Below are 19119 nucleotides of genomic sequence, written 5' to 3'. Positions count from 1 at the left end.
ATTTTTCGTTTTGCGCTGGATTCGTTTTGCTTCTGTAACTCTTGCTTCTGCCTTCCACTATTTCCTGATCTGTTAGCATTTTCAAATCTGGGCAATAAATTGTTCCGCGTGATGTGTTGAGTGTAGGGTGTTCAATGACGCGGATTCCAATAGAGCCTCCGCTCCGTGGCTTGCTTTTTGAGCTTCTCTGCTTGCTGGCGATCTACAGTTTTTAACAGTAATGTTCCGTCTCTGATTCTGTTGATTTGTACTTGTGGTGTTGTCGCGTCCATCGCCTTTTTAATAAAAAAGGGGGATTTGGCATTGTTTGTCCGTCAGTTCGAGATAAAATGAGGTATATCGTCCACCATTTTCTTTTGTATCCAAACGAATTTGTTTTAGATATTCCGTTTCTCGGTTAGTGTCCCTTGTCGCTGAGCGTTGTTGTTGTTTCTTAGTCGACGTTTTGTAGCCTTTAATGAAGTATCTATCACAATCTGATTGCTCTGTTAGGCCGTCAAATCTTGACCCGAAAGCCCTAGGTGGCCCTCAGCCACCCGAGTCGTCCATACCATCCCGCACTCTCAATTCGGTGATTTACGAAATCGCACTACTACTAAAGAAAAGAAAACTACTACTATTTAAGAACGTGTATGATTTGTTAACTCAGTAAGAGCGGACGATTAGAGATGCTTGTATCTCGCACGAATGCTAACACCAAACTGGCCAAAATATTGACTTAATGCTTTTCGTTATTATTCAGATATACACATACTGGTAAAATAATATATGATACTTATTTCAAACGAACGTTCACAAGACATCCAGCATGAAGGAGTGCTTATTTCACATCTAACCTTTGACCTGCAAGATTAGACACTTTTGTTAAACATAAGATAATGGATAATGTGCTTATTGTAGCAGTAGACCCTATTGTGACCCTATTTCGTTTCGTTCTTCTGGCTTCGAACCAAGCATATGGCATAATGACAATATCTATTTGGCTACACATTATCGCCATGTTTTTTTGCGATACATTATGACAATCAAAACAAAATTTTTGCATCCTGTACACAGGAAAGAATCACCAATGCGTGCAAACTAAAATATAAACTTGAAAATATATTGTAATGCTTTTTCAGGCATAAGTTATCAATTTTTTCAAGTTACTTAACTGATTGCATATTGCAGGGATTTTATTTTCTTATAGACATAAATTGCGGCTCCAGACAATGCAATGTTTGATGTGAAACTAGTCATTATCAATTATTAGCCTTTGCACGACTATTTACCGTGAGTGCAACACTGGGCGCTCTTCTTCTAACAGCTGATGAGGTGTTTTCATGTGCGTAATATTTACGTTTGCTTTGATCGGCTAAAAAAAGCAGAATGTTTCGTTTCACAAATCACGCGTTGTCATCCATGATCTGGATACGTAGTAAGAATCGACGCAAATGTAATAAAAGCCATTGCGTTGCTACCAGATAGTTTTTCGATAGGGCGAAATTTGGCACACCCAGGAGGTGATAACACTATATCACACAGGATTGGGGAGCAAAACAAAAACAAAATGGCGAAACTTTGAGGTACCAGAAAACTTCTGGTGAGGAAATTTTTGGAAAAAAAATTGAGCGTGGCTTCACAGTTTAAAGCCAAAGTTTGTATGGAGGGAACGTATCAATACAAACAATCATCCTAAATTTTCGCATATAAAATACTTATTACATTACATATTATCTTATATAAAATACTTATTAAATGGAAAAAGGAATCTATGCCATTTTATAGCTCAATCGCACATCATTAAGGGGTGCAGTATTCGAATATTGGTTTTTTAATGTTCGAAAAAATCCAAAGGGAAAAAAATTCTTTTCGTCATAATATATCTAAAAATAGCATGAAACATCAACATCTAGTTTCAAAACACATGAAAACCGCTAAAAACAAATTTGAAAAATTTTTAGTGCCAAGGATTTAGATATTTTTGAAAAAAGATTCGGAGATCAAAAATTTTATTGAGATGCCAAATAATTTTAAAATGCATGAACCGTCGAGATCTGATGTCAAAGCAAAAAAGTAAGATCTGAAAAGGAAAAAAGAAAAGAAGTGGTAAAAAAGCGTAAAAAAGATTTTTTTGGGATATTCTAGTTGTAAAAAAGTCTTTCTTTGGAGTTGGAACTTTTGACCATCAAATTTTCTTTAGGCACTGGGCTTATGAACAGAACAGATCTAAATGATGGCCGGGGCTTAGGGTTCCAACTAATTCATTAAGAATTATTATAATTGGATCTTTTTGGTAAGAATAGATGTACAGAAAAGAAAATTTATTTTCATTTATACTGATACATTTAATAGAGACATTTCTGCTAAATAACCATCATATAGGTGTTTCAGAAACTGATACGTTATTTTGAGAAAAAATAATGGTCCTCTTCCTTAGGGCGCCGAAATCGGCCCATTACCCTACCCACTCACAATTAATGCGTTTCGTCAGAGGCTGTTATAAGAAGGAAGTGGAAGCAATCCAAATCTTTTATTATCATTTTATAACCGATTTCAAATATCTAAACTGCTTAGAAAAGAACATACTTTTTGACACTGTGTACTATGTATATGTTTGCGTTGAGTGCTGATAAATATAAGTATTTTTTTTATTACAGTTGGTACATTTTCATATATTCATGAACAAAAAATCACTTTCATAAACTGAAGAATATACGAAAACCATTACCAAAATCCTGATACTATGACTAATAAACCTCGTATTCATGAAACTCTGGGGTAACTGTACCCTAATTCATTTTAGCTCCTGTGTTCATTCCACCCATTTGAATACACTAGTTAGAGCAGTGTCTGCTAACTCTATTCAACGCATTAGGTCAAACGGTAGGATGAATAAGGGTGCGTTGTGCTCGAATTTTTATTTCGCTTAAACGCGAGTATTTTATATTTATCAAACCAGATTTTTTAGGCTACTGCTTCTTAGGAACGAAGCAAGGATGCAGATACCTATTTAGGCGCAATTTAATAACTGTAAGCTGAGTTACAATCGAAATAGTGTGATATCCTGACTAATGAGATTAATAAGGGATCATCTACCGTATGTGTTTTCCAAAAAACTAGTTCGCGCAAAAAATATGAATGGCGTTACATGTTTGGTTAGGTCACAGCGGTTATTCCCTGAAACTGTTTAGCTTTTGTTATGACTCTTGTTCCTAATATGGGGACGTCCCTCGGTATGATACTGTACCTTGATGTGGTCCGGGGGCTTTTCCACCAAAGCAGTATAACAGTGATTATATCACAGAAACTTGGGATACGATTATTTTCTTTTTAGTTAATCTACATTGTGATCAATTTTAGTACTTAACTTGGCGACACTGTCATGATCAAATAATATACAATGTGGGTTTAGTTTGTGCTTTTATTGCTATATTTTAAATTAGATCCATGCTAACACAAATTACTTATTCTCTGATATACACTCACAATCTCAAACGGTTTTAATATAGGATTTTGTACACACGAAGTTACATACACGTTAGCACACGAGACATACAAACGCACACACGATCGAACACGTTAACGCACAAATGCTCGAGCCCTTCGCGATGATACACGTGATCGCGAAGTCCCTAGGCCCGCAATAAATATCCCATTCAGAATCACTGCCCGCTACAATTGGCCTAAAGCAGTGTTTTAATGGCGCCATCGCGTATTTCGTATTCAATTAAAGTGTGTGATTCTGACAAGGAGCCCTTCCGAAAACCTAGCTCTACAGCTCCAGTAGGACAACTCTCGAAAAAACTCTTGTTCCTAGGGGATGCACTGATTTGTATAAAGTATATCGACGAAAAGAACCGACATTTAAACGATGTTCATGATTTCTGGAGTTTTGTCACGATTTTCGTGATTTCCCAACACGGTACGGTGATGTTTCATTCATGAGTTTACTATCGGATTTCTGGCAGAGTAACGCCATGTTTGTTCATGACTTCAGGGCATTAGTCATTTTAGTAATTTATAGTCACAAGTTTCGTATCGGACTTGTGGAGCTAAGAGGTGGGACCATCATCAATCATTGGGAAAAAAAACCATATGATATTTCATGAAAATACCTAAATTTTGTGAAAAAGTTCTAATGAAAATTTCATGACCATGTGCGGAGTTGAATGAAAATGATTAGAGGGATATCTTCTAAATATCATAAGCACCAAAGAAAGATCCTACTAGGAATCATGAACCAGCTCACGAATCCAGGAATAATACTTTATGAACTATTTTACGAGCACGATTGGTCTGTCGGGAATATTGTGATTCCTGAACCAGTTCACGAATACATGAATGAGCAATATTTTATGATTTTGTAAACTATTTCACGGCCATGCATGGTTAGGCGTAATTAATATACTAGGAATTATGTGCCAGTACACGTTTCTATAAATAAGTTCTCAAGATTTTATGAACTATTTCATAAGCACAAAAACTGAATAGAAGTATTCATTATATTTTACTAGTTTCTAGAAATGGTTCACGAGAAAATGTTTTGATTTTATGAACTAATTCACAACCCCAAAAACTTGGTCATGTTCAAGATGTAATAAATCATGCATCGGGTCACGTTGCATGGACGGACTCTAAATAATGTTCCTAAACCTTTGGTTTTATGAATAATGCTCATAAAGTTGTAAACTAGTTCTCGTACAGAAAACCCATTTGGTAATATCATTACGGAAACCATGACTGAAGCTTAAAAAACAAAAACAAATAATAAAAGCGTTATATAAGCGCAAGTGAAGGGAAATTGAAAACATAATGATAAAACGCATAATTTTTGTGCATGGTCCTTCTTTCGTAATGTTAAAATGTGATTGTTCCAAACTTCAGGGCACTTTATTCACGATTTTGGGAATATTTTTTCCGTGCGTGTTTTAACTTTCCGGAAGTCGCGCTTATGGCCCATTGCACGAGCAGCCGCTTGTTCCCCTTTAGACGATTTCGCTAGATTTTCAGAGCAGCGTGCACTCAGTGCCCTAGCGCGACTGCCGGAAGGTTAACCGAGTTTTCTCCCGAAAAATTGATGCTTTCATTCTATAGAATTTATTGAGTTCATGAATAATGTTTTATGATTTTGTGAACTATTTCATGAGCACAATGGGACAGTCGTGAATATTCTGATTCCGGAACTAGTTCACGAATATATGAACAATATTTTATGATTTTGCGAACTATTTTACTGGCATGCATGGTTAGGCTTAACTATTATACTAGAAATCATGAACCAATAACGTTTCTATGAATTCATTTCATTTGAAAATCACGTTTATTTTTGAGCTACTGATGATTAAAAGTCGCAAGGATAAAACATGCTTTGGAAAAATCGCTTTATATAATCCGATATAAACACCAGGCATAAAAATCGGACAAACATCCTTCAGCATAAGAATGGCTCAGAAACTTCTCACCCGAGAAAATGGACAAGGACGGACCTCCAGTATAAATAATTCGCTCGGTGGACGATCCATTTAACGTTACATTATATGATGGAAGTCGAATTAAAAAAAGTCCTTCATATTTTTTACGGTTTCACAAACAACTCTTACATCGAAAAGCTCCTGTGCGATTTTTTGCTTGATATTACACACGATTGTCGATATTTAAAACAAGTTTCACGAAGCAAATCTATCCCATGTTCTATGAGATTCCCTATCTACATGAGACAGACTTGCGATTATAGGTAGTTCTGTCCTTGCCATTTTTATTTTCATATCCACGCGCGATCATCCAAGAACACATGCGAATATGCGAATGTGGTTATAAAATCGAATTTATACATTTGAAGTTACATACACGCTAGCACATGCGACATACGAATGCCCACGCGATCGAACACGTTAACGTACAAACGCTCGAACCCTTTGCGATAATACACGCGATCGTGAAGTCAATACGCCCTCACATATCTGCACTGTACCATGAATATCACATTCAGAATCTGCTGCATTTGGCCTTAAGTGGTGTTTTCGTGAGTGACATTTCATCGCTGTTGTGCTATCTTATGACAAACGCCATTTTGGGGTAAACTGAGTTAGATATGCCACATCACTTTCTAAGAAATCGCTACAAAATGGCGTTTACAGAATTTTGACATTCTGCTTGGTTACTGAGATATAGTGAGAAACGTGCTGAGAAATTTTTAATTTTTTGCCTTAAATGGAATTTTCCATGCACGATTATGACAAGCCATACAAATTTTGTCATCAATACCTATGACACGTGTGAGTGCGACTTTTGTTTACATTTATAGTAAAAACTCGCAACATAGTCAACTGATCTTCGTAATATTTGAGAGATTAATACAGAATAGATAGAAGCATCAATTTCTTCTTTGAATTGTTTATGCCATTTATAAGTTTCAAGATATTCAATCTCAAACTTTAAAAATCGTTTTTCCCGAAATGTGCAAAATGGCGCTTGTCATAAGATAGCACAACAGCGACGATTTACCGTCTCGTTTGCAATTGTACTGAGAGATTTCGATAACCTAGCTCTACAGCTCCAGTAGGACAACTTCCGAAAAAAAGTTTATATTCAACTTAAAGTTTCATCAAAACTGGAGCATATCAATACGTGCAGTGACACATTTGTAAAAAATAACTTTTTATACTAATTGTGTAATTCCTCTAATACAAAAATGCTCAACAAGTCAACGTTATATGTTTTGTTTTTCTTCCAGATGACCCCCATTTCAGTGACCTGGTGTACTCAGCAGAGATCGCCATCGATGCCGGTATCTATCCGGAGCGAATCTACCAGGGAAGCAGTGGTTCCTACTTTGTCAAAAATCCCGCAAACGTAAGTTTTATTCACGATCATTTTACAACTCATTCAAACGCTCTATTCAACGGGAAAAGACCTGTTGTTTTGGTCTTGTTTGTTTCCTGCTACAGTGAGCGAATAACAAACCAAGCAATGCGTGATTGCGATTCAATTTGCTATGTTAAACGAATGCCTACAAACTGAATTCCACCCTAAGCATCACCGAGTAGACAATTTCGTACCCACCTATTGTGAATTTACCGATTTCGGTGTTCCTGATAGATGGACCGGTTTTGCTACAGATGTTCCGATGTGTGAATGTGGTTTCAGGATATCGCTTTGCATAGCAAGTTGAACAAACGGGGAGTCGGCTCTGTTGAAGTGATTAGAGAGCTGACCTTGGTATCAATCGTACACTCTCCAACTGCCAAAGGCTGACATAGTTTGGAAATGGAATAAAAATAATTGTTTTAAATAATTCTTTCAACCGGATTACAGAAAGTAGTGGCTGTTTTCAAACCGAAGGATGAAGAACCGTACGGAAGGCTGAACCCAAAATGGACGAAATGGATGCACAAGCTGTGCTGTCCGTGCTGCTTCGGGCGGGCGTGTCTTATACCTAATCAAGGGTATGTACTGGAATCAACCAACTCAAGCACAAGCAATTTCATAAACTTTCTTTTTCCATTTGCAGCTATTTGTCTGAAGCAGGAGCGAGCTTAGTAGATCAAAAGCTGAATCTAAACATTGTGCCGAAAACTCGCGTTGTTCGGTTAGTGTCGGAAACGTTCAACTACCCTCGCCTCGACCGCCAAAAGGCACGAATAAAGAAAACGATCAAAGAACGAATACCGGCGGCCCGTTTCAATCGGATGAGCCTGCCTCCAAAAACCGGCTCCTTCCAACTATTCGTGGACGGTTACAAAGACGCCGATTACTGGTTGCGAAGGTTTGAGCAAGAACCACTCCCGACGCGGTTGGCACAGAAATTCCAACTCCAGTTCGAACGACTGGTGGTATTGGATTACATCATTCGGAACACGGACCGAGGCAATGATAATTGGCTTATCAAATACGAACAACCCACGATAGTGTCACCCAGTAATGGTAGTACGCCGAATGGAATACCACGCAGTAACAGTCGGTTGGAAATGCACGAAAACACTGATTGGAATCTGGTACAACTGCCGGAGATAAGGATCGCAGCGATTGATAACGGGCTGGCGTTCCCCTTCAAGCATCCCGATTCGTGGCGTGCTTATCCATATCATTGGGCATGGCTTCCTCAGGCCAAGGTTCCCTTCAGTCAGGACATCAAGGATCTTATACTGCCTTCACTATCCGATCTGAACTTTGTCGAGGAACTGTGCAACGAGCTGTTCGAGCTGTTCAAGCAGGACAAGGGCTTCGACCGGGGTCTTTTCGAGCGGCAAATGTCTGTGATGCGCGGTCAGATTCTGAATCTGACGCAAGCTTTGAAGGATGGCAAGAGTCCGGTGCAGCTGGTACAGATGCCCGCTGTTATTGTTGAAAGGTAAGTTCTAGTTTATTGCTGGGCCGTAGTCAATCAGTTGGGAATGTGTCGATTATCTGACTTGCAGTGTCAGAAATAGCTTCATGTGTGTTATCTGATTTGCAGTATCAACATTAGCTGCGCACAAATCTTCACTGGTCAGTGGTCGCCTAAGGGAACATGGGTAGACTTGGCCAAGCTTTCAGTTAAACCTACGTAAATCTCTAAAAAAGTTTTGAATCCTCCAAAACTCGTTGACATGACATGTAAAAGTGTTGTGCGTATTCATGATTTTTTGCAGAATTGTTAATTTATTTTTCAAAAGTTTTAAAAGTCAGGTCTTCAGGGAAATTGGTTTTAAATGAAAGCATCGTTGGCATTCATGCACGATGGGTCTTGTTACACTTCAATCTTCTAATGGTTAAAACTTGAGCCTGACTACTCCTAATAATAACTGCGGGCTAGCGTAGAGTAATCGCTCATGGAAGTATCGTAAAATCAGCCGAATAAACTAATGAGGAGCGAGCAAAGCGATTGGTTGCTTGGCGTCCTCCGATTCAAGAAAATGTTGCTATCGTCCTCCTAGTCTGTTTAGCTGATCGTTCGAAGTAAATGGATTGTAGCAACGTAATGAGGATGAAACTGCAGAGTCCTTGGACAGCGCCTTCCACTCATCGGAAAAGAACTTCTTCTGCACTCGTCGGATCAGACGGATGTTCTTCGCCTGCCTCAATTCTTCCGTGGTAAGAAACTCTGCTCAATTTCGATCCCTTGCTGTACCATCATTAGAAGATTCATCATTGCAACCTGTATGCAGTGCGGCAAATGATGAAAATTTTCCTATATATTGTTGGTCTAACTTCTCGTCAACGGAAATAGTTCCAGCAACTACCGTGCACCTTCTCTTTTCATCGTCTACCGGTTGGTCCAGGACAAGCCGTTTGTGTAGCTCCTTCTCCTACCCTCATGGACCTTATCATCAGTAGGTGTTTTGAAGAATATCTTCCAGACTGATTCTTCTAGAGATGAGATCTACCGAATTTTGAACCCCTGGGACGTGTCCCCAATAGCAGCCCTCCGTAATAGTTTGATCTTTATCCGCTCGATTGGCGACATATGTAGCCCAGGGGCTAACCTATTTGGCATAACGTCGTTTGGCATAAAGTCGTTTGGCATAATGCCCGTTTGGCATAAGAAAAAAATGATAGTAGATCATTTGGCATAATAGCCATTTGGCATAATGGTTGTTTGGCATAAAATGTACAGGATATTGAATGCTATTGCGGTCGTTTGGCATAATGGTCTTTTGGCATAAAAGTCGTTTGGCATAACGGCCGTTTGGCATAAGAGCCATGTGGCATAAAGTATGAAAATACCCGTTCAAATGTTTATGGCGTTTTGATTCACTGAAATAAGTACGATTCCAAGAACTGCTCATGTTTGAAAGAAGGAATAAACTTCAGTGAGACGGAAAATATTTTTGTGTCAGATTGATTACATAGAAAACTAAAGTAAGTATGGAATTTGTGCATTGAGAATATTTGCATTTAGAACTATGTTGGTCAATTGTGAAATGTCATGCAACAAAAAATCTGTAATTGTAATCTGCTAATGATAGGCTATTTTAAAACTACAGATCTCATGTCAAATCAATTAGAGGGAACGAGCGAAGAAGAACCATTGTATTAACCATTCAATTTACGAATATTTGGATTGCCACAATTTTTTAACCTAACTATTTTTTATACAATATGAAATCTAATTCGAGATATATAGTATCTTGCTTTCCGAATGTTTTTCTTCTGACGTTTACTTTTGTTTGCTGTCTAAATTGAAAAGAGGAAAAAATCTCGACTAGTTCATATTCACAAGAAGAAAAAAGCTCAAAGCAATAAAATTAAAAGTTAAAAGCAATTTACTACATATATGTAAAAGAAGACAAAATCTCAGACGCTTTAAGTTATTATCGAAATCAAAAACATTCGAAGAATTGACAATATTCAGAATAATGTAAACTCTTAGAAATTCATAGTTTCATTTAAAATGAATAAAATTCAAGCAAATTTCATGTTAGAAAGTAGAAAGCTAAAGTGCAGTTGACTGCCTAGCAGGTCTTTTAGGACAAATTCAGTGTTGACTGTAGTTTTATTGTATTTCCGGAAAATTCAGGCAATTTGTGGACAGTCGTCCAACCAACGAATTTGATTCGGTAGTTGGACCGAAAATGCATCTGGTCAAATCTCTAATTATTGTCAGTTTGATTGGCAAAATGAATTTGACATGAGATTTTGAAATTCAGATCCAACTATCGGAGCTCCAAATAAAAAGTGATCCAGTCAAAAATTGACTAACCAGTGAATCACGACTGTAGTCCATATCGTGCAATGGTAATTCGGGAAACTGCATGCCAGAAAATTACCAATTTTGTATCCTATTATTTCGGTTACATGTTAATCAAATAGACCTGAGAAATAAGGTTTAATGTCTATTATGCCAAATGGGCATTATGCGAAATGGTCCTTATGCCAAATGGCAATCTATCTTCAATTTTGTTTTAATCGATTATGCTAAATGACTTTATGCCAAATGGGCTTCCCCCGAAGGAGGATTCCCTTTGAGCAGCAGATAATCTTCCCAACACACTGGTTGGATGTGGCGGAGGCACTCATCTTGTTCGCAAAGGACGCTGACTTCTTCGACGCCATTCAGTAAACGCTAAACCCTACCCAGAGTTACCCAACCGCAACTCAACGCAGCGTTAAATTGCGGTTGGGCAGGCGGTCCTAGTTCGTATAGCCACTGATATCGTTATGCCCAGGAACCCAGCAGATGGCGATTAACAGTTATCGAAGATTTTCTATAGCCTGCACGCAAGGGTGTCTTGACTTGCCGAACAAGGACAACGCTTAACGAGTCGGAGAAGATGGCCCTCGTTGTGTCCGTTGGGTCTTTGTACATGGCAACTGCGATAGCAGCTGCCTCAGCCAAGAACAGTAAGTAGTGAGAGGGTAGACGGAGGGAGAGATCCCCTCCTATGCCGCTAACCCCCGCTCCTTATACCTCATTCAGAGTCGAGCCGTCGATGAATATTTTTGTGTGATTAGGATAGCTCGTTTGCAAGCTTGTGGGGTCTCCAACCTTCGCGAGTTTGGCCGGAGTCGTTCCAGGCACGAGTGGTCAGGCGGTGGAGACGTGCAATGGTAGGAAGAGGTCCATCGTCGAAAGTCGAAAATAGGGATTCGGCCTTTAGCGAGCAATCGGCATTCGGATCCGGAGATTCCAAGTGCCCTTCTCAGGATAACTGAGACCAGCGACAGAGGAGAATCCCGGTTTCCACGCATGCCGCTTCTGCTGGAGTGCTGGGTAGAAGTCCTGCCGCCAGACGAACGGTTCTGTGATAGAGTGGGGGCTAGAATGTTTACCGGTTCAGTCCAGTTACGGCTTGACAGCTGGAAAATGTGACTGTGTATCAGTACCTGGTTCATTCTAGGAGCCATCGTTCGATTGCATTTAGGGTAATGTGAGCAATTACGAAGCGACCATCGCTACTCCCATAGAAATCGTCCAACTGATCGGAGCACACTTCGAGTCCTTTTTGGCCGACAAGGCGCTCCGCCTGGACTTTGCGAAGCGCAGAGCCGCCCTGGAGGCATCATCAACCCTCATTTCCCACAACTCCAATCAGAAATACAACAAACCGATCTCGCCGGCAAAACTCACGGCTACCCTCAGTGTCGGGCGCGGTGGTTCAGTAGGACCGAATCGGGTCGGCTGCCCTACTATCTACCACCCGAGGGCAAAGGAGCGTTTCTCGACAGCTTTATTGCGGTTTGGGCAGGTGGAATATTCTCCCAAGAGTGGAGAAAAGCCAACATCGTTCCCATCCCGAAAACAAACCACAACCACCAAGTAACTTCCGACCGATCTACTCTCGTGCATATCCTAAACAACGGAGAGGATGGTAAACAGGAGATGCTGCTGCTCGAAGAGGGTAAGCGCCTCGTACGCCGCCAGTTTGCTTTCATCAAAGGGCTCGGAACAGGCGCACACTTGGTCCCCTTGGAGAAATTATAGAGAAACCTCCACGCCGATATTACCATTTTGTACGCGATCAGGGCCTACAAGGCGTCTGGCGCGAGGGATGCTTCAGGCAACTGCACGGATGAGATGTCAGAGGATTTAGGGGCAACTTAGGGCACTTTATCAGCAAATTCCTGAATGACCCTGGAATCAGGGTATATATTACGGGTGAGACATTCGATGTATTCCGTAAGGTCAACAGAGTCCCTCAAGTGTCTGTCCTCGCTGACACTCTGCCTCATCCGAATGAACTGTCTCTGGATTTAACATCGCGGTACCAAAGTGTGCCATAAACCACTTCTGCAGCACACACCCCCAAGCCAACACCAAGCTGGTCTGCTACGCTGGCACCCAGACCCCCTTCAAGAAGGAACCGAAGATTCTCGGAATGATAACCGATCGTAAGATGTCGATGTTTTCCCCCTTCCGATGGATCAAAAAAGAATGCGAGAGTTGAGAGCGGCTAATTCGAGTATACCCGTACTGCCTTCGCGCGTTTAGCCGTCTCCACAGCTCGGATGTTGGGGAGTCCGGCCCGATCGTATCGAGGAACTTGGCCTAGCTAACCTCTTTTGATTCCTGGGTGTTTCGTCTCGCTTGGTTTCGGGTTTTTTAAAAGTTGTCAGCGCGTTCGTCTAGCAGAGAGTGATCAGAAGAGATTCTTTTTAGAAGGCGTGGGGCTCCACGGGGTGCCCTGGTTGCCAACGCTACGTCTTGGCTCCACCAGTGTACCGCACGGTGGGGTGGGGCGTCACTCACTTAGGAGATGCTAGGTTCGGCGGATCCGATGATGAGATTTGAGAGTTCTGCTGGAGAGTAGTAGAGATGTTAGGCGGGCCCGATGGAAGGATATTACTATTGGGAAATGGTCGCTTCTAGCAGTATCCCTGGCTATGGTCCAGCCGCAGTTTCCGACGATGGACCTTGATACAATCGTGAGGTCGATGGCCGAGTAGGATCTCATTCACCCTGCGACCGCATTTGAGCGACACCCCAGGCGGTTTGGTTGGCATTCAGGTCCCCTATTATTGTTAAAAGGGTCTTAATCTAGGATATCAGACCTCCGATCTTATTTCTAACACCGGTTACAGCCTGAGGAATGTACAACGAGACGACGCTGCATGTTAGGGGATAGTTGTTTCTCTTGCCGAGACAATTAATTCAGTTATCAACTGTACGGGTGTTGAGACGATGTCGGCACTGGCTGCGATACTAATTGTTTAGTATAGGTTTGTACCTCTGGTCGTTTTCCAAACAGCGGTTGCTGAGCCAGAGCGTGCCAGGCTGCTAGGGTCGGAGTCTGAGATCATATGTTCCAGGTCTCCGAGGTTGACTGCCAGTGCATTTATATTATACTGTATAGCCAGGGTCGTCTGGGTGACTGGGGTGAACGCTATCTGATGATGGTGCGAAGTGAGCGCTGGCAGGACCATGTGGTGTGCTGTCTGAAAGCAGCTGGGGGACGAGTATCTGGTCTTGGTTCGGAGGTAATATGGTTCGACTTAGCCGGGAGCCAACCGAGACCCCTGGACCATCAGTCGCCGGAGGCTCGTCGTCTACGGTTGATACTACCCCGGATAGTGCCAGTGTAGGGGAGAAGGATTTCTTCCAGACACTACCGCTAGCAGTTTCGGATGATGTGGGCGCTATATGCCCGTACGATATGCCGTCGGGTCTAAGAAGGTTACGTTTAGGGCCGCTATGTTTTTGCTGGTAGAGATAAAGGGGGTTGACGGACTGCCCTTCCAGTGATTGTAGTTGGTGTGGCAAAGGGTCCGCGAAGGTGGGATTGGCGGAGTCCCATCGGATGCCAGAAGCAATCGGTGATCTGACTTGGTGAACTTGGAATCGGACTTTTAGTGTCATGCCGGTCATTCGTTGTTTGCTTTATGCCGATGTTTAAAAGGACGGGTCGGTTTTCCTGCGTTCCTTGCCCTGTGGGCTGGCTGGAGGATCGATACCTGAAAACGGTTCGGGAGCGTACATCTACTCATGGTTAGGTGTGAAGGAATCATGATTTACCAGGGGGATGCTGGATCCCTCGCACAAGCTGCCGCCGGAGGGTCGTTGACATCTGACGACGCCAGGCCTCTTACAGTTTCGGATGGGTGATTTGAGGGTTCTTCTCTTGGTAGGGTTTGGTGTGGACCGGCGGACTGCCCTTCCAGTGACCACTGGAGGTATGGCACGGGGTTCGCGAACGTTCATTTGTCCGACGCTTCTTGTTGTAACATATACGGGGGCATTTGGTGTTGAGACTGTTCAGCTATCGGGTTTGATGGTCGCCGGGTCGATCTTCTGGCGCGGCAGGTATTGTCTATTAGTTGCTTTGAGTTGATGTTCGCAGAGGTGTCCAGCTGAAGTCGTAGCTTTAGTGCTGTATCGACTTCGTCTGCGCCAATGATCACATCAGCCAATATACGTGTCGTGGATGACCGCCCTTGCAGCAAGTGGAAAGTGTTCTTCCTTATTCAAAGCCAGTTGTTGAATCGTCCTGGTAGCCAAAATTGGTGCTGGTTTGGCACCACATGTAACTTCGTAACTGTTCAGGTCGAAAGTGTCAAGGTTGTCTGTTGGCGTGGCACGCCTAAGAATACAACGGAGTGGTTGATCTTGTAGGCTGAAATTGATCTGCCGAAACATTTTCTCCAAGTCGGACACGAGCATGATCACGCCCGACTCCGTACGATTCTTGATCGGAGATCCGCCTATATCACTGGCCCAACCAGCAACACATCGTTGAGCGATACTCCCGATGATTTCTTACAAGAAGCCTCAAATACCACCCGAACCTTGGCAGTAAGTGCTTAATTCTTGGACCACCGGGTGGTGCGGTAGGTAACACCGCTTGACTGATTCCCCAGAAACATCGTCGATCTTGCTCATGTGCTAGCTTCATGAAAGCAGCGTACTGATCCCGTAGTGACCCTCACTACTTTCCCGTCTCTTGCCAGCCTACGTTCCGTTCCCTGAAGTCGTCGGTTTGCGAAGTTCCTTGACTCACTCAACCGTAAAAGTACGTCTTCATTCTTGGGTAAAGCCGCGATGTACCGACCGCCTGGATTGCTTTGAACCGTACGAAGAAACAAATCCACGCAACGCTTCTCCTCCAGTGAGTGAGCTGTACCAGACTCTACCTTCTGACGAGAGCAAAAGCGAGACAAGACTTGGGTTGAAACAGAAACGCCGCCGCCTAAACCTATCTGAACACAGACTCATGAAGAATCGCTAGGCCTTCCCCAATGGTAATTCTTCGACCGACATCGGAAAAGTTGAACGATTCGATGCCGACCACGAAGTTCACTACGCTAAAAATCACAAGAAATCTTTACCCGCTGATTCAACCAATTATCTTTGTCGCCCTCAAGTAGCACTAGACACCAGGACATCAGTAGCAGCAACGTTAGCCACTTGGGTTGGAGTAGAAGTAGTTGGTTTCTTGGAAATTAATGGTTTGCCGCTCACAGCAGCTGCCGCAAACTTCGCATCCGTATTTCTCTCCGGCTTAAGGCAGACATGTGGGTGGTGACGACCTTTACAATTTCGACTTTGAATTTCGATTGACAATCCCTTGCCTGCTGTGCTTCACGTCAGCAATTCCGACTGAGCGCAGGGACCTTCAACAGTGCGTCTCTGTCTGTCACTGCCATCCCTTGAAAATCGCTACACTGGTACAGTAGGTCATCCGCTGACCACGATACACAGCGCCCCCCAGACGCTTGCGGTCTTCACTAGTTGCTGTTTCGGCTTCAGTGATTGCCCTGCCTGTTGAACACCCATAGTGTCAACCGCTCTCGACGGTAAGCAATCCAAAACCTGGATTCCACGCCGCAGAAAATCCGACAAATCTGCTAGCGTATCATTTTCCGTTGAAGCGGACCCTATTCCCATCCACGTCGAGTAACTGGATCCAGTTTAGCAGTGAGAATATTTTTCGAAGTATTCGACGAGTACGTGGTGATTAATGACTCATTTCGTGAAAAGTGTAAGTTGATTGAAAAGCGACTGCACCTACCGCTTCTTCAACTGCTTGCTTTTGTTGTATCGCTTCAACAGCATTTCTCATGCCACCTGATAATTGACTTTGGTGATTTGAAGCGGGTCGATCAGCTTTTTGGGCTACTCTTCAAATAGTGGAACTTCTCCATCTCTGGTAGGTCTAACTTCCAATGTATAAGCGAAATTAACAATTCCCAGAAGCTCAACCATTTTGTCACAATTCTCTTAAACGTTTGAAGCTTCATTTGTGTAAGATGGAGGTAATCTGGGGTACCATGCGTCGAACTATCTCCTACTCGAAGAGACTGCTCCACTGCTGGGGTTCCTGAAGCTCCCTGACTTAGGCCATCAAGAAGGTCTTGACTTCGTAATAGTTGCCACTGCATTCCATTCGCTCTTTCTCGTACGCAAACCTTTCGGCATTGTAGTCATAGTGCGATAGGGTTTCAACAAAGGTATCACTGAAGCTTTCCCACAATTCTTCCAACTTACGAAGCCGTACTTCGATATCAGAAAGCATGTTGGACTCCTTGAAGGAGTCCAACATGTCCCGGACGTTATGACGCACTTTGGTTTTCAGATCATATGTCATCGTCGATATCCTGGACAGTGTAATGCGCTTATAGTTTCGAATATTGTAACGTAAAAGAACTCCGGGATATTGTGACACACCAGAAGATACGAAAATAAATATGTGTCTTATTCGTTTTCGGATCTCATGTCGCAGTAGATATCCTGAACTACATGACGCACTCACTGTGTTAGATATTATAAAGCACAGGTACGGCGTCATAACGCCCATTATCAAAAAAAAAGTCGGCGCCAAATTATGATGCCGTGTGCGTCAAAAGATTCTAAGACAAAAAATTAGTCTAAAGTCCGATATAATTTTTTTGTCATTATGTCCAAAAATAGTACTGCATCATAATGTTAGGGATCTTATGACACATTCCCTTGGGATCAGGGATATTTTGACGTAGTTCATATGCTGCCCGACGCTATGTTATGAAATGCCTTAGTTCCCGGACTTTGTGTCGAACCACCTTTCGGGCGTTATGACACGGCACCCCTCAGTATCACCCGAACAGGGAACAATTTACCTATTCATAAGTTTAACCTAATTTCTTCTCTTTCCATTTTATCGCAGATCAAAAGTAAATCCTGGCTCGGCTAGGTTTTTCTCATTCCAACAGCGCTTCCAAAACAAAAGTCCTTTCTTTTCCTGGTGTTAAAAGTTGGCATCATTCGCGCAGCAACGACTCTGGAAACATAGGAATGGACTGATGTATGCGTAAGTACCAAATGCACCGACAGTAAAGTTGTTGACCGTAAACGGAATTGTGTACTGTGGATGTAGGGAGCGTTTAAGTTGATGCTAACATATTCTAGTGACTCGACCTGTTTGTATGTAATCGAGGAAAGAATTGTTATGAAATTCACAGTGTATGTATTTATCAATAAAGAATAATTATAGTGTTAAATAATGTAAAATGAGACATCCGGAAAAGAAATACAGTCGTGGTTTTGTAAGAGCCATACATCACAATGTTTGTTTTAATTGTTCAAATTAATCAAACCAGTATGTTTATTAAATATATCAAATTAGTTTCCTGTGAGAGTACGCAACAATCTTATGAGTAGGACGTTGTCCGTTTTGGTTCTGTTCAGCGGTTGGATGTACCAAATGCGTTGAAAATTTCCCTATTCCTATTTTTGTATATAGTAAGAACAACTAAAATGGTTTTTGGTTATCAAAATAACAACAAACCTCGTTAGCGGAACTCAATTTGGTTATGCATCACAATCTTTCTGCAAAACTCATATAAGTAGCGAATCTAAAAAATACAATGCTAGTCTATAATATAGAAAGAAACGAGTCTTCAGGTTTTTCCAATCTGAAAAATAAGTGCTCAGATATCGTCAACAGCACTCGCGAACATACTAGATTAAACTGGTAGGTCCAAAACATTTTAGAGAAGTTGATCAAAGTTTTCACAGAATTGCAAAAAAAACTATAAAAAAGAGACATCTTTTAGATAGGATTCATAACCGAAAGGCAAACAAATGTTATGGAATGAGTTCTTGAGTAAATATGACCATATGTGAATGAATGAAACAAGAAAATTATATACATAATCCGAAACCTGGTTAAACATTATATACCTACTTACATACATAGATGGTTTAAGTTTAATCAATCATCACTCACAGTGCAGTCCTCAATAAGCCAACTACATTATACAACCTACAATCAGTTAGTTTCGGTGAACACTTTAATATGATAGTCCATCAAATACATTATAGAGGATTTATTGATGTAATTATTATTTATGGTGACATGCCCTGTCCTTATGTTTACACGGGGAATGTGCGCGTTGTGTCCGGTTGGTGCCTTAAGCCGATCGCAAACACTGTCAATGATCAATCGAAGATTTTGATACGAAAACATGCACGACTGTAAAACAAGGTTAGTCAATTTTTATCAAATCTTGAGCGTTTTTTCAAAAAGACATATCCACAATGAATGACTCTCTTTGTTTACTTTCTCATTCGATTTTTACGGCGTCACTATAGCACTTTTCACATATTTTACAGTACAGATCGAAAGACGGTGGTTTTGACTAGCATATTGTGCAAAGAGTTGAGGGATAAATGTTAAAGCGACCGAATTATTAACAGAAGAGAAAGTAAACAAAGAGAGTCACTCATTGTAGATATGTTGTTTGGAA

At 41.7% G+C, this 19119-nt stretch overlaps 1 protein-coding gene across 4 annotated transcripts in view; it reads left to right on the top strand.

Moving 5' to 3' along the window:
- Window positions 1-18702, top strand: part of LOC131684871 (phosphatidylinositol 4-kinase type 2-alpha) — a 46861-nt gene extending 28159 nt beyond the window's left edge. For all 4 annotated transcript variants that reach the window (XM_058968107.1, XM_058968109.1, XM_058968108.1 and 1 more), the window contains 4 exons: window positions 6716-6834; window positions 7297-7427; window positions 7493-8332; window positions 17538-18702. In XM_058968107.1, coding sequence (XP_058824090.1) covers window positions 6716-6834; window positions 7297-7427; window positions 7493-8332; window positions 17538-17622 — 1175 coding nt within the window. In that variant the 3' untranslated portion in view covers window positions 17623-18702. The remainder of the gene's footprint in view (window positions 1-6715; window positions 6835-7296; window positions 7428-7492; window positions 8333-17537) is intronic.
- Window positions 18703-19119: the final 417 nt, after the last annotated feature.

This window comes from Topomyia yanbarensis, chromosome 2, assembly GCF_030247195.1.
Source record: "Topomyia yanbarensis strain Yona2022 chromosome 2, ASM3024719v1, whole genome shotgun sequence".
Taxonomy (NCBI): Eukaryota; Metazoa; Arthropoda; class Insecta; order Diptera; family Culicidae; genus Topomyia; species Topomyia yanbarensis.
The sequence above is the reverse complement of the archived record's forward strand: the minus strand, read 5'-3'. Positions and strand labels throughout refer to the sequence as shown.